General features: G+C 40.8%; 1 protein-coding gene across 4 annotated transcripts in view; it reads left to right on the forward strand.

Moving 5' to 3' along the window:
* LDLRAD3 (low density lipoprotein receptor class A domain containing 3) overlaps positions 1-16,605 on the forward strand; it is a 105,137-nt gene that overhangs the window by 40,138 nt on the left and 48,394 nt on the right. For all 4 annotated transcript variants that reach the window (XM_031505051.3, XM_085580197.1, XM_085580196.1 and 1 more), the window contains exons 3-4: positions 11,759-11,884; positions 14,346-14,480. In XM_031505051.3, the coding sequence (XP_031360911.1) occupies positions 11,759-11,884; positions 14,346-14,480 (261 nt within the window). The remainder of the gene's footprint in view (positions 1-11,758; positions 11,885-14,345; positions 14,481-16,605) is intronic.

Consider the following 16,605-nt stretch of genomic DNA (forward strand, 5'->3'; position numbering starts at 1 on the left):
TCTCAGAAGATTTTATAGATCTGGTGTCATCGGGGTGTGGAGTGCTGGGGTGGGAGACGTTGCACAAGTAAGCCTACATCATTCAGTGTTTGTATCTGCACACTTGCTCTAAAATCTTCGTTGTCTCTGCTCTGGTGGGGACTTAAACCTGATTAGCAGTATCTTGTAGTTTGAAAGTGCAGCACACAGTAACTATTTCAGAGTTTCCCCGAGGTTTGCTGTACCTTATTTTCCTTGTTTTTTCCATCCCCAGTATGACTCTTTCTTACCAGACAAGTGTTTACTGCTCCCTCTGGTGTTCACTTGCAACAGGTGTTGGAGCTCCCTACGCTGAGGAGCAGCGAGGCCACGGGTTCGTCATGAACAGCTACACACGGCCCTGGGGGAGAGACAGAGAGTCTTTCACAGCAATGCCACGTGAAATCCGCGCTCTGCAATTAGTAGCCCGGGTTTCCTAGATCATGGGAAGAATATTTTACTGTGCTCTAAACCCTTTCATTTGGGAAACTGAAACTCTTGGAGAACAAAGGCAGATTAGCTAGGTTTTCTTCAGGTGAATTTTGACTAGCTTAATTGCATTCAGTTTCTACAAAAGAGTTATTTTTTTAACAGCTGCATCTGAGGGCTGGAAAGTATTTAAAAAAGAAAAAATCCCACTGGAGCCAAATTCACGTCTGAGGAAGTTGGTCTGTCATTGGAGAAGCTCTTGAGTGCAATAACTCCTACACTTGCTGGCACAGGCTGCAGTAGGAAGAAGGTGGTTTGAGTGGGTGCTGCAACAGCTTCAAAGCCATGTCATATGCTTGGAAGCCTCAAATGAGGACTGTCAAACTGCCTTGTTCTGCCCTCTTTGATGTAGGGTGTATTTCAGGAGGTGGCCTTTAGATTCGCTGCTGTTCACTGCTTTTAAAAAAAAAAAAGGGTAAATCATGGAGTTTGCCCTCAGTCAAGAGCACGCTTTGAGTCTGCTCTATAGGAAGTTCACAAGTTGATATACTAAGTCATATTATGTATGCTTTTCCCTTTGTAAGTTTCAAAATTACTACAAAGGCAAAATTTAGTGCTAAATGGCCATTACTAACAGTTCAAATAATTCATAATTCTGGCAACATTCTGAATTTAGATGTGTGTCCTCACCTTGTTAAGGTTTGCTCTGAGAGCAGTCAAAATCATGACTTCCACACTGTTAAGAACAAGTAACCAGCTTTAATAGCCACTTTAAAAGCTGGGAGAAAAAAAAACTTGTAGAGACAATGAGTGCTACAGTCTTTATAAGGTATTTAATAAGTGCTTATTATGATAGTCTAGCTATTACAGCTGAAGATATTTTGCTTGGATTTAACCACTTAACAGGGTCATTCTAATGAATGGCTTTCATGTACAGGAACAAAGGGCACAAAGTAACTCTGGCTCCTATCCTTTTAAGTATTAGGTTTTCAGTTAGACAAGCAGAACTCAGTGCACTGAAGAGATGTGGTGTTTTGTTAAAAAGAAATGTCTGCCTCATTCAGAGGGGATTGTCTAAACCAGTTGAGATCTAGAAATACAGCAGTGGGCCAGGACTTTACCCATCCGTAAAGATTACTGACTTTGACTTAATATTCAGTAGCCCCAGAAAATTATTCTTAAAGCATCAATTAAAGCCAGGTGTAGACTAAGAGTAATTCTACAGAAGATGAGATGCAGGGTGATATTTTAAAGAGATCCTTACAGATTCCTGGGATTAAGATCCAGCCTTGCATGCCTGCAACAAGTTTTTGCACTGCCCCATCATGTATAAAGGTGAAGGCATCTCAGCTGCTGCAGTCCATAGCTGCTAGCCAGGTGCATTTTTTAGCTTGGAGAAGTTACCATTGCTGATAAGTTGTATTCTGTCTTGCTAGTGAACAGCTTATAGGCAAGTGTGAGCTAAATTGCTGTGAAGTGGTCTTATATCAAGGCTCACTGCATTTTGGAGAAGATAAGTGTTCATTAGTTGCTTATTTACAAGTAAGTGTTTTAGTGACCTGGCACTTAAAAAAAACTAAGTAAACTCAAAAAATCTTAAAAGGGGAACTCCAGCATTGAAACCACTTTTTCACATGTGAGGATTTTGTTACAACCTTATGATTGTAACACAAAAAGTATTACAGCTGAACTTGTAGTCTTTAGTTCATCAAACCTCTGTCTGCTACTTTGGGAAGTGTGGAGTGGCTGTGATAAGGTTCCAAGTACTTACCAGAGGGTTAGATGGTTGTGAACTTTGGTCGCCAGAAACTCCTTATTTATTCATACCTGTCTTTTGCCCTCTTCACTTGATTTCTTACTCTTAGGGATGTACCTGCCCTCTTTGGTGCATCCCTATGAATAAGAAATTAAACAATCTGGAGGTAGGAGGAAGCACTACTTGAGTATTAGCCTGTTCTCTTGGACCCTCCTACCTTCTAGGGCCATAACTCATAGGATTCTCCTTCAGATTCCTTTGGCCTTGAGGATGCCAAAGTTAACTCTCATGTAGTCCAGGCTGTAATTCCAGTTACTGCCTGGCTTCCTCCACTCAGGATCTTGAATTCCACCATCTCATGGTCGCTGCAGTCAAGGCTGCCCCCAGTCTTCACATCTCCAGCCAGTCCTTCCTTGTTTGTCAGCACACCTCTCCAGCAGCCCACATCTCCTTGGTGGCTCCTCCACCACCCGTGTCCAAATGTTGCCATCAGTGCTCTGCAGGAGCCTCCTGGGCTCCCATGTGCCCAGATCTCCAGCAGAGATCAGGGTGGCAGAAGTTCCCTATGAGCACCAGAGCCTGTGACTGTGAGGCTTCTTGCAGCTCGCTGGAGAATTTTTCATTGACTTCCCCTTCCTGACAGGGTGGCCTGTAGCAAACACCCACAGAGGTGTCACCCAGCTTGTCCCTTACATGTTGACTTCTTACCTGTGAGCTCTTGTCTGGTTCTTCACCCAGCCTGAGGCAGAGCTCTAGACATTCCAGTTGCTCTCTCACATGAAGAGCAGTTCCACCACCCCACATTGCTGGTCTGTGAGAAGAAAATAGCCTAATTTCCTAGAAAGGATGTAGCCATCCGTGACAGCATTCCAGTCATGTGAGCTATCCCACCATGTCTCTGTAACTGCAGTGGGAATGTGCACACAGATCTCTAATTCTGCCTGTTTTTTTCCCCGTGCTGTGTGTGTGCGTGTACAGGCATTTCAGACAGGTAAATAGTTCCTGCACATCTTCCTGAAGGTAGGGATGCGGGAGAATCCACCAAAGCCACAGACACCCTTGAGGTGCTTTTCCTTCTGTTTCTCACGTTGGTAACCAGATAAGGAACATTTGCTGCTGTAGTTGGCCTGTCTTACTCCCCAGCTGGATGTGATGTAGGGAGTGTTGCCACTATGGAGCTCACACCCTGAGTCCTTCAGTTTAATGCCTGCTCACTGAGTTGGCCAAAGATCCCCATGCCTCTTCTAGACAGGTGGATCCCTTACAGGGTGATAAATAGGGATTACTTTTTATATTGACACCTTTCGGGAGGGATTGTGTTAATATATGGAAGGAGAAAATCTAACAGCAGGGTCTGAACTTAGGAAGAGAGAAGCCAGATGCTAATTAGCATCCTGAAAGGATCATGGCAATGAAAAGCTGCTGTCAGTGGATTTTGTGTATTAATGTTAGTGGAATAAGCATTGTTATATGCTAGGATTCCAGCAAATCAATCTTCTGTTGTCTCATAGTTACTTAGAACCCAGTAATAATTTGTGTAAAAATCTAATGAAATTAACTCCTCTTTTTCCAGACAGCTAGAATATATAGCAGAAAGCTAGGAATTTCTCAATAAAGGTAGTTTTATGTTTTGTAGTAGGTGCACATATGCACACATGGAAGACCTCTGGACTTCTAGTCACATCTCAAAATCACTGAGTGCTTTTAAGTCTCCTGTGTTTCTTGCTGCTTCCTGTCATCTCCTGGTTGACCTGGAATATTTCTTGCAGGTAGGTAAAAAACATCAGAATTCTTAAGCAAAGCTGGATATTAAACAACACATGAAATGAGCATCAGCATTAATTGGGAAGATGCTGTAATGCAGCTGCTGATCTTTTTGCCACTTACTCAGATGGCTCTCAAACTTGGAATATCAAACTGGAATTAGCTCTTTTTTTACTCATGATTAAGCAACCAAATACTTAGTAGTTATAATAAGATTTGTAATTAAGTGACCATGGTAAATGTTTCATTTGAAGCTCAATTACACATGAGTAGGGGAAGTGCAATAGCTGCTTATGTTTGATAGCTTTTTATACAGGGAGATCAAGAGGGTTTGTGATGCTAATTATTTAATCCTCTTGATGGAGGTCACTAAATAGTCTAGTTGGAGAACTTGGAATTGGACAAGTTTAACAGTTGAATGGAATCAGTGGCAGAACTGAAAGAAAAAGAGCAAGTAGGTAGTATCCCAGAATGGAGTGAGGGATTGTAGCCCATCAGACACATAGATGTTCCTGAGAAGTACTGCTGTTAAAGTGCCTTAAGGGTGATGTTCTGTCCTGCCTGTTTGCATCCTGAGTAACTTAACAGCTCCGAAATTGTGCTTTATCCTTTAGTATGATGTTATTGTTTGGGTTGTTTAGTGAATAGTAACTTCTGAAATACTTCTCTTAGTGAGAAACTGCTTTACTGAATGTCTGAAAACCAAGGTTTTTGTTTGTGCTCTCTTCTGACATCTCTGCTTTGTGATGATTTTGAAGAACTAAAACATAGATTCCTAGACCATGAAAGATTATTTTAGGGCCTTATTGTCTGCAAGAACTAAAGGCTGCCGAACCATAGTAATTCAACTCTGAAGTGCTTTCTTTTAGAAGGAAACCATTTACTCTTCATGGCAGGAGACTACTTGGCTTTTTTTTGCTTTAGCATTGTCCTTTCTGTCTCACTGCTAACTACATTGTAGATATTGCTCATGTAAGTGGTTGATAGTTTACTATATCGGAGGCAACTTCTGATGCTTCCTACTGGGCTAATTTCACTACTTAAAATCCCATAAAATTGCTTCCTTTAAAATAAAGCATATTTTAGGCTCTTTTTCTCTGTGTTTCCTTTAGCAGTTTAAGAATAGCAACTCTTTCACCTGCCTTGTTAAACAGTGAGAAAAAGTAAGAGTGACCCAAGGGCTTTTTGTGGGTGCAATGAATGCTCTGCAGTTGCCTGTGTTTTGTATCATAACTCAGTGACTTAAATAGTTGTTTAGTTTTGAATTGGAGAAGTTCTGGCATAGTGGACTGTCAATTGCATTTTATACTGACAATATTACTCAGGTGCTAGCTTTTTTCTAGATAGGAAAAAAGCAAGCAGAGAAAGTGAAACTTCTGTGTTGTTCTGCAAGGCAGCCCTGTTCCAGAGCTCTCTGAACCAACAAATGATGCATTTGCCTTCAGTGCTGAGGCAGCTGAGTGACTGCAGGTAGCAGTGTCTTTCCTGTTGGGAACAGAACTGAAAATACTGTAGAGTCCAAACAGCAGTTAACTGATGCAAAATAACTGTTAACAGGGTTAGGGTTTATATAAAGGAATCATATCCTAATGCCATCCAGCTTGTGTTACATATTGTTACCAAATCAATCCTTTGTAAATTGAAGTTGAAACCTTTATCTCGTTCATGTAAAGCTTTACTGAAATGCTGCATCTCACCACACATTCATCAAAAGAATCTGGTTTTACAGTGCTGTCTGATGTGGCTGTAGCATCCCTTACCAAAATTAACCACAGCAGAGAAGTTTAAGGTGGTTTATTATCAAAGTCAGGAAAATACTAATGGCTGTGCAATAATGCAGCATCTGCACGCAGTGGTTTCTGTCTGGAGAGTTGCTGTTGTTGAATGCAAGCAATCAAGTTTTGATTAGCTGAATAAATCATTATCCATTGTTGAGATGTGTAGCTGTGAAGCAGCAGAAAGTTACTTTGCTTGATTGCTTCTTGGAGAAGTTCTAAGGCAACAATGTAGTTCAAAGACGCTCAAGTTCTGTGCAGTTTACTTCAATCTGTACGTTGTATCTGCTGTGTCCTGTTTCCTCACTTTCAATTACAAAATAATTGACAAACATTTTAAAACAGAAATGTTTGTAAAGTTAAAAGAAGGAAATAGGCTTCTCTGCTGGCCACATCGTGTGGGGTGCCTGCTATGTGCTCTTTGCATGTTGCATGCAGTAATTAGTGTGCAGTTCACTATAACTACCTGTGAAATGCTTGAGGTGTAAATAAGCTGGCTCAACTGTAACAGTCATTGTATCACAGAAAGGTTTGGGTTGGAAAGGATCTTAAAGATCATCTGGTTCCAGTCCTGCCATGAGCAGGGATATCTTTCACTAGACTGGCTTGCTTAGTACCCATCCAACATGGCCTTGAACACTTCCAGGGATGAAGCATCTGCTCAGCATTCCCTGAGCACCCTGTTCCAGTGCTTCACCCCCCCCTCACATTAAAGAATTTATTCCTTATATCCAGTCTAAATTTACTACTCCCTTCAGCTTAAGTCCTGTCACCACATACACTTGTAAATAGTCCCTCTCCAGCTTTCTTGTAGATCCTCTTCAGCTACAGAAGGGTCACAGTAAAGTCAGCCCAGAGCCTTCGCTTTGTCAGGCTGAACAACCCCGACTCTGTCAGCCTTGTCTCACAGGAGAGGTGCCAGCCCTGTGATCCATTCTCCAGCCTCCCTCTAACAGGTCAATGTCCCTCCTCTGCTGAGAACCCCAGAGCTGGATGCAGCACTCCAAGGGTCTCACAAGGACAGAGTAAAGAGGCACAATGCCCTTCACTGCCCTGCTGGCCACACTACTTTGGATGCTACCCAGGATGCATTTGATGTTCTGGGCTGCAGGTGGATATTGCCGGGTCATGTCCAGTCTCATCCACCAGAATCCCCACGTCCCTTTTGGCAGGGCTGCTCTCAGTCCATTCACCCTCCAGCCTGTCTTCACATCAGGGTTTTCCTTGACCCAGGTGCAGCACCTCACACTTGATCTTGTTAAACTTATAGTTAATACTGTTAATTATAAAATGCATTTGATGTCTTTGCTGCTTTATCTATGAAAATAAAAATCATCTGCCCATTGTAGATCAGTTGTAACCTTCTATTCAGGTTCCAAGTCATTGTAGTATGGAGTATCAAAATTGATTTTATTGAAAAGTGTTATCTATGTACAGCATAAGGATTTACAGAGTATTGCCAAATCTGTTTTCTTTTCCTCTGCTATTGTGAATCTCTGCTGAGAAATAATAAAACGGATTACGCTTTTTTAAAAATAGTACAGTTTCACACTTGGGATCCTAAAGATAGCAAAATGTTTTTCTGTTACTGCTGCAGAGCTGTGCCTGCAAACTGTCACATCGTCAGTGGAGTGTACTACTGGTCCTGATGGGAAGTTAGTATTTTTTTTAGAGCTTTGAAAGTACAGGGTGGGAGGATTAGGTTCTGTGTAGCATAAGGAGCGACTTCACGCACTCACACATACAACTGCCAAAATAGTTTTTTGAGCTTAAGTGAAGCAACCTGGAGGGAACATTTGGCAAACTTGTACTGTGGCCAGCAACTCTCTGCCACCATCTTTGCCATTTGCTTCATGTTTGAATTTTAAGAGAAGAAAAAGAGTATTATAGTGAAAAGCAATTTCTTCTCATGGGTGATGGAGTCATAGGAGGCTCCTCAAGTTCATGGTGGTTCAGTGACACCTCTTTTTAAATACCGCGGCAATTCCCTTTTGTGTAATGTAAATACAGATTCACATTAATCTTCCAGTCCTGGGTCGCTTCTGCCGAGTGAGTAAGTAACAAATGAAGAGTGGAACTGGAGTGAATTGATCCTTTCTGCCACAGGCTTACAAATTGGTTGAATGGCAGTTTTTTGGGCTATTTTTTGTACTTGCTGTATTGAATCAACACAGGATCTGAATTTGAATAGCCTTTCTTTAGTGACAGTTTTGTAAGTTGCTCTGTGGTTTCGTGCTGTATTTCACCCCTTCCTGTCCAGTGTGTGGTCTCTGGGTTTCTTCTTTCTGGAGACATGGGTTCAGGGAGACTTGCCTGCAAGTTCCTTTAAAAACAACCAATTTCCTCCCTTCCCTTTCCTTTAGCTGGTTGTAATACCTTGGATAAATAAGGTCAAACAATCCACATGTGCCTGTTCATTTTTTCACTTCTGGTCTGTCATTTCCTGATATCCCTGTAATTCTTGATTACCCTGAGCCTGTTGCAACCAAGCGTAGCAGAGAAGAATGCAGATTGCAAAGACAGTGCTGTCCTTGAAAGCTTATTGAGGCTGAAATCACTGAAATAGCCAAATAGATTTCTCCTGTTAGATAAACATAAAGCTTCTCACATACAGATTTGCCTGAAAACTCTTAACCTGTGCAGTAGGAGACACAATGATAGGCAAAGGAGAAGAAAACTCTTTGTAACAGTCATGTAATGGGAGTTGAAATTGCAAAGGAATGCTGGGATAGTGCAGCACATGACTTGAATATTCTGTAGGCTGTCATGATCCTGGTATATGTATCTGTTACTTGTTAGGGTGCCAAAGACCTGAAGAAAATGATTGCCCTTCATATTTAGAGTATTTGCAGAGATGCTGTGGAATGGGAAGGTAGGTTTCTGCTCTGGAAGAAATGCTTGTCATTTCCATAGGAACTTTATCAGCAGTGACAAAAAAACACTTGCTTGAAAATCTTGGGAAACTATGGCAGGGACAAGAAGGATGTCAAATTGAAAATAAAGCTGAAATTCTTCTGTGGAGTTCTCCAGAGTCAGGGGATATGACTTGGACTAAGCCTTTCCTGGTTTCTAATTTTTCCTGCATTTGCGTACAGCATATGAAAAATGCATTTTATGTCTGGAATTGGAACTTGGAAAACTAAGTTCTGTCTGGGAGCAAGACTTGAGTCTAGTTAGTGACTGACTTACTTGTGAATCACCTTGGTGGCTGAAATGCTCTTTTATATTCCTAGGGTCTCTAATATAAGTGTGAGTTTGAACTGGGATTGGTTTATATATCATGTCTGTTACAAATATAGAGAATTGAATTTTAGTTTTCTTTGTTATTTTTTCCTCATCTCCAGTTAAAAAAAATAAAATCAGTGGACTATAGAAAAGGAAAACTTAGAGATAAAAAATAGAGATAATTTGAAGGTGTTGAAGGTTCCTTGTTTATTTTTGGTCTGTGGTTACTAGTATGTGTTTTTTTTATGAACAGTTTTTCTAAGACAGAATTTTCTTGTTCTCTGGCTGCTGTCTTCAGAGGAGGAGGAGAAGATAGAAGGATGTCTGGGGATAAAATGTTTAACTAAACATTATACAACTATCTAAGTAATACTTATATTAGATAATTGTCCTGAATGGTTTCTCATTCTTTTTTGGTGGGGTATCTCTATGCTTTATATAGAAGAAAGAGTTCTTGACTTTGATCCTGGCCATTCCAGCATTGTTTTCTTCCAGGTGTGGCCAAACATTAAATACTATTTATGGCTTTACTGTGATAACTCAAGGAAATGTCCCAGATGTGCTTTGTACCCTTTGGGGCCAGAGCAGGCCAGGATGTTGTGACATCTGGAATGGGGCTCTTGCAATGCTCACTGCCACTTCTTGCTGCATTTTCACTCTGCTTAGGAACATGCAGCCACGTGACCTCTTCAGAGGGCTAGAGGCTCTGGTTTTGATGGTTCACAGTCTGAAATCTGTCAGGAAGAATAGGCTACAAGAGTAAGAGAATGGTCCATGCTAGAAATGTTAGAAGTAACTAATTTTGAAGCCTTAATTTGTCAAGATTTTCAGAGAGGACAAAGAGCATCATTGAGTATGATTTGCCAGAAAATTGATAGCCTCTGAATTCAGGCCCCAAGTGACAATAGTAAACCTGCTTGGAGAAATGGGATCCAGTAAATGTTAACAGAGGCAAAAGTACAGTTGCTTCCCCCTTTACTTATTTATTCTCCTTCTTGAAACTCTTGGAACTTCTTCCTTTTGTTCCCTCTGGAACTATTGTGGCTCAAAATACATCTCTAATATAAGTTGTCCAGAAGCATTTGGGGAGCGTTCACTGTAGGGTTTCAGAAAGATGTTAGCTCTTATAGAAAGGAAAACAAAAACAAAAGCACAACATTGAAACACTGGGCACCTCTTCACATACATGTGCTATTATCAGTCTCTTCCAGCAGCATCTTGGCTGGCTTGTTAGTGCATTAATACAGACTGTTTGCCTTGATGACACGGAGTCGGTTTTGGTGCCTTTGTTTAAAGACTTTGGGGGTATGATGGTGCCTCATACCTTATGGTTACTGAATTATTTAGCTGAGATCTGTCTGTGTCAGAACTCTAACACAGAAGCTGCTCTTTGAAGTTGTATGAAGAATTGCATATTTCAAATGTCTCTGCTGATGGTTTTCTATTGCCAGAGGTCTAAAGCACAGGTAATTTATCTTTTTCTGTGAAGTAATGGCTCACTGTCTTTTCCCCAAGTGGACCATGGATACTCTTCAGAAAAAGTGGTAGTTGAATATATGAAATTCAGTGATACCTCTTACTTTGTATTTCATAATTCTAATTGAAAACTGGTTATAAAATGAAGAAAAACATGTAAGAAAGCAACTGAAAGAATTTGATTTTGGAGGACACTAAGGCAAGTGAGAATTACTGTAGTTGTGGTTTAAAACAATTTATATGTACTCTGTTGAGTGATGGAAAAAGGCCTTGCTACAGCTGTACTTAGTTAATCCTGGAAGAGATGATTCCTTCCAAATTAATACTGTTTATTCCTATTAGATATACTTTTTTTTTTTTTTTGTCTGTACACTGATAGTCCCTGGCCTTGTCCTGGCCTTGTAAAACTGTGCAGGTTAGTGTATTGATGTGCCATAAGGCCACATTAAAAAACTTGGCTCTTGCTGTGGTACCCAGTCTGTCATAGTTCAAAACCTGTGAGTTGAAAGCACATCTTAGATTTGGTAGATTTGGTGTAGGAATAGGAAACATTTGCTTAAAAGGCCAGCAAGCTCTGGATCTGGCTTCTTTCCTGATGTTCTCCCATCAGTGGCCTTACCACATTGCACTGTACTCACCTCCCTGCAGTTACCAGCATACTCCTGCAGAAACTGCCTTTGCTTTAGAGTGGACTGTCTGAAGTCTTCAGTGTCCTGTGGCGTGGTCCATCAAGTCATGAGATAATTTGAAAAAGCAAAAATGTAACCATTTGTCTTGTAAAATTGCATTTTTTGTTGGGAGTTGTTTTGTTCTAGGCTGGTGATACAATAACAGTACATAACTGGTGTCTGCCTTGAGCATCATGGTGGAACCGTCTGCATTACTATGGCTGAGGGCAGTGTTCTCTTGCTATGAAGAGTGGCTGTGCAGTAAAATAAGAAATGTGTAGTACTTGAGCTCATAATAAGATTCTGTAATTATGTGTTAAACACATTTTGATGCTATTGTTAGGATTTAATATTTTATGAATAGCTGTGCTATGCAGCAGGAGATACAGTGGTCCTTTTGCACCCAGTTTTATATACATCATGTGGAATAAAGGCAGTGTTATTTGTGTTTGCAGCATGAAAAATATTTTTATGAGGATTTCTTGTGTTTCTTAGTCTCACAAAGCCACTAATTTGCTTGGAAGGCACCTAACATCAGTGCCAAAAGCACTGCATAGAGCACCCTTTTAACTGTACTTCTACAACAGGATCTCTAACCCTGGTAAATTGTTTCCCTGACCTTGACCCACTTCTGTCTCTTCTCGCAGCAAAAGCCAAATCCAAATGTGGTGCCACGTTCTTCCCCTGCGCCAGCGGGATCCACTGCATCATTGGCCGCTTCCGGTGCAACGGCTTCGAGGACTGTCCCGACGGCAGCGATGAGGAGAACTGCAGTAAGTGTGAGCCTGCTTGCAAGTGAGGGCACTGCAGCTTATTTCAACTCATTGGTGCTACTTAGAAAGGAAACATTCGGTAGCCTTCTGTTTCTGAGTCAAATATTCTCCCTGTCGTTTACAACCCAGATGATCCTTGGCTTTTCACTTCATGAAAATGAGTCTGCCTTTTTTTTAAGGTCCATCACAGTCTTGCTTTGTATATAATGCCTGTGTGATACTCCAAGCCCCTGAAATTAGTTTTAAGCTGAATGTTTGCTTTGAACATATTCTCTGTACTCAGATGTAACTCAGATTGGACAAATATTAAATATAATTTGAATTGTTCCATTTTTATTTGCCTGGTTTTTGTCACTGAAGAATATGATGTATTTATGGTCATCAGCACATCTGAGTTTCTCTGTTTATGCGTGTTCTCAAACAACAAAAAAGTAAATAATGGTATATTTAGTGAAACAAAATTGTATATTTAGTGAAAAGCAAATAATGGTATATTGAGTGAAACAGGTTCTTGGAAGGAGAGGCAGATTCTTGAAGCCAGACATGCCTGCCAATGCACAGCAGCGGGGAAGCTGTAGCAGAGAGATCATTTGAAGTACTGTTTCTTTTGGGCTAAACCCTCTGCATGTGGCTACACAGATCTATTTGTATCTGTAAGACTAGCAGGGATATATCATAGCAGTAGGGGAATGTTACGTTGAATCCAGCAGCTCTGTTGTTACTATCAAGAGCTGGTAAAAGCACAGGTGTCTAGGTGAAAGCTTTTGGCAAAATACTTGCTCATTCTCCTGTCAGAGGCATGCTGAGATTTTGTTTTCAATGACTTTTAAAGGTCATGAGGAGGACAGCAGACAGCAGCTTTCAAAGATAACAAAAGGGGCAATCTTTAGAGTGATCTGTCACTGTCTGCTTCATGGAGGACTTGGCTTTCTTGTTGGTGGTTGGTGCTTGTTGGTGGTTGGTGCAGTTCCACAGCATGAATCTCTCTTAAGCTGGCATCTGTTGTTGTCCTGTAGAGTCTGGTCTGGGCCCTGCAAGGACTATGTGGCTGTGGGAGGGAGTCAGCACTTCTATGGAGAAAGTGAAGCCAGAGAAGCATTGAAGGCTAAGGAAATAACTCTGAGTTACACTTGAACAAGTGGACTAAAAATAAGATTTGACAAAAGGGCTTTGAATATCCTTAAGGTGGTGGACTGACAAGTGGCAGGTCTCAACTCAAAGTGCACCAGCTTATGGAGTTCATTAGGAATGACACAATTTCCTGTGAGCTTGTAGTGTGTAGCTCTAATGGGACCTTACAGCTGATGATAACATGCTATTGACCTCCCCATTATTCTATGGCAGTGAGGCACTTGGTGGTTTTAACATGTCTAAATGTCTAGTTACTGCTTATGAAGAGGAACAACCATTTAGGTTCTGAGGTGACCTCAAAAATCAGTGTAGTATGCAAGTGTGCAGCAGTTTCAAACTAAAGGACTTTAGCATGTTTTTGCTAAACAAACTCTTGGGGAGCTGGAAAAATTGGGAGTATTTTTGTCCTGCAAGCTATATGCAGGGTAGACTTTAAAGTTTTATTTATTTATTTAAGCTCTAAATGTAGCTCTGACTTTAAAGACGAAAAATGGAAGCCAGTTAGTATTTGGAAACTAATCCCCTTTGTTATTGTGGTGAAGAAGCAGTTTGAAGTAGACAGGGCATCTAAGCAGCCTTTTAAAGATTTTCAGTTGGAAAACTGCATTCTTTTTCATTCACTCCATTAACAAAAACTGTTTGGAGTTCAGAGAAAAGTGCCAAAAAGTATTAAAGGACAGAGATTGATTTATGAGTAGATATTAAAACCAGCTAAATTATGCATGTCTCAGCTAAGTGATGACTGTGTTGAAGGATATGGTTATATATGACATATATGAAGGGTGCAAATATTGTTCTTTAAAAAGGAATTGAAATTCAAACAGTGAGAGGCTGAGAGATTTCAACACTGCTGTTACATCAATTTAAAATAGTGAGGAGAATGGCAAGAGAATCAGAGGTAAATAAACCACTGCCTGGCAGTTCTCAGTCAAAATTGTTGTCTTATAATAGGAAACTTCAGCTAAACTGAGCCTTCTGTAATGGGAATCAACAGGCAGTGTTTATGGTAGGCACTTCTACCCTCCATATGTCTTCAGTGTGAGCAAATGTGGAGCAGTGATCATGATTGGGCTCTCATGAAAATGAACAGAAGGCTTATCACAACTGTGGGTGGGCTAAATCTCTGCTAATTGTAATGAGTTTTGCATAAATTAGAAATTTCAGCTCTCCCTGGTTAGAGGGCCAGGACTGGTTTGATTGCCAAGTTACTCCCACATACCCAACAAATTGACCAGCTGTTGAGTTGTGACCTGTGGTTGATGCTTATCAGCTATTTAACTGCCTGAGCAAGAGAATTCCTAATGAAAGGTCTCACTTTCTCTTTCTGCAGCAGCAAATCCCTTGCTTTGCTCTACTGCCCGATTCCACTGTAAAAATGGTCTTTGCATTGATAAAAGCTTTGTGTGCGACAGTCAAAATAACTGCCAGGACAACAGCGATGAAGAAAGCTGCGAAAGCCCTCAAGGTAGGCACAGGGGTTTTATTCTCTTCTGCAATATTCTACCAACTCAACACACAACAGGCTCAGCAGAAAATACAATTCTATTGGCTTGCTCTGTGTTGGCTAGCACTGCAGATAGTGAGAGTGAAATGTGTGGAGAGTGTGCACATGTATACATTGCATTCTCAGAAGAGTGGTATCTTTTTCAGGTTAGTAAAAACACAGTTTTGCAAGGAAGCACTTGTAATCTGTGATCCAATGCTCACTGAAGTTGCTGGGAATCTGTTTAGTACTTCTGTGAGATGGATTGGACCTGGGGGGATTGATAGTAAAACCTGAGTTGAAAGTGAATCTGTCTGTTTACCAGATGAGTAAATCTTGTGTATGCTTAAAGCTTTAGATCTTCATTGCTCAGTTATGTTCTGAAAGACATGTTTAACTGCAGGACAGGTCTACAATGAAGACATTTATTCCTACCCTTCTCCTGAAGGCAGGGAAGAAAATTTTTATTTGAAAATTCTTGTGTATTGAGGCTTGGGAGGATCTCAAAACACAGTGACATTTTTATTCTTTTTAACCTATCATATAAAACTACAGGTAATGTTTTTCAGTTTTGTTTTCTGTAACTTAATACCACAGTATTTTATAAAACAAGAAGTATATATTAATGACTCAAGGTTAACAAACAGTATGTATTGGGCATCTGCTGTTAGACATTTAATGTCTGAGTTCCTACCAAAGTATAAAAAATATGGGAAGCGGTGGATATTTTCAGGGGAGGTGTGGTGTGCTTTATTCTGTAGAAAGCAGGACAGATGAAGAGAGATAAAGCAGGAAGAGAGATAAAGAGGGAAGATGTAATTAGTGAAATTGAAAGAGAATTACTTTACTATCTACCTGCACTGGTGAATTTGTCCTTTGTGGAAAATAAAATAATCCTGAGCTTAAGATGCTGATAAATATTCTTGACAACTCACAGATGAAGAGGAAGAACACACAAAAGCAATGCTGACAAAACAGGGTTTTATAGCAGTGGTGTGTGACAGTCTCTTCTGTGTCATACCTTTGCCTAACCTATGAGCTCTTTCCTTGGCTCCACATGTAAAGGTTGGAGGAGTCATCTTGCTGTCTCTTCTGTGTACTGAACTACATCACAGCCTGGGAACGTAGCTGTGCTCAGGTCAGAGCCTGGGAGAGGGTCTGGCCTGCCCCTGCTCTCTGTTGGGAGCGGGATGAAAGGGCTGCCGAGGGCCCAGTGTGTGCTCAGGGCTGGGTTGCTCCTCACTATGGCTCTAAAGCAGCCTAATCACATTAATCTGGGTGGTAAGGTTTCTTTTGCTTTCTTTTTTTTTTTTTGGCTTCTGAAGCTTAAAGCAGCAGTGCTATTCTTTTAGATTGGGATGGTTGCTTCCTCTGCAGATTAATTGGCTGGATTGCCTCCAGGTTGTTTGTTGTCATGACAATCTGCTTTTGGAACTGACTGTCAGGCTTAAGAGAAGAAAAGAGCTGTATTTCATGCAGCTGTTACTTTTGTCTTCATATTTGGTCCTTCTGGAAATGTTAGATTAGTAAGACGGTAAGCAAAGTAATTCTTTCTGATTATATATGCGAAAGAGGCCCAAACCAGGAAGAAGAAACTCTCTCCACTAGGACAAGAACAGCCATGGTTGTGGGCTAATTTAAAAAACAAATGGTCCAAGTATGGGGTTGGGAATGAGGAGTTCCCAAAGTGAAATGCTGGTTGTGGGGAACCTGTGTAATTGGCTTTTCTTTTTGGCAACTCACAGCCTCCCTGAATTGCTGTTTCACCATCTGTAAGTGGACAATGTGTGGGTACCTGTCTTTCAAAGCTAGGATTAAAACAGTGTGATGTGTTCAACTTCCCATCTGAATATAAATTACAATTCCCTCTGGAGCTTGCAACTATTGGTATGTCTGTTCTGGCTTGCAAGCACAGCAACTACTTTGTGTTAATTGGGAATTAGACACTGCTGTGGACAGTCTTTAATTTCTCACAATTCTTTCCACAGCAGATGTAATTACTGTAATTACGATGTGTTCACATTCACACAGTAGCCATGAATCCTGGTCATTAACTAGAACTCAAGTGCTTTGGGTACTTAGGGACAGGGCAAGGCAAATCTGTAGG

This window comes from Lonchura striata, chromosome 5 (assembly GCF_050655825.1).
Source record: "Lonchura striata isolate lonStrDom1 chromosome 5, ASM5065582v1, whole genome shotgun sequence".
In the NCBI taxonomy this organism is placed as follows: domain Eukaryota; kingdom Metazoa; phylum Chordata; class Aves; order Passeriformes; family Estrildidae; genus Lonchura; species Lonchura striata.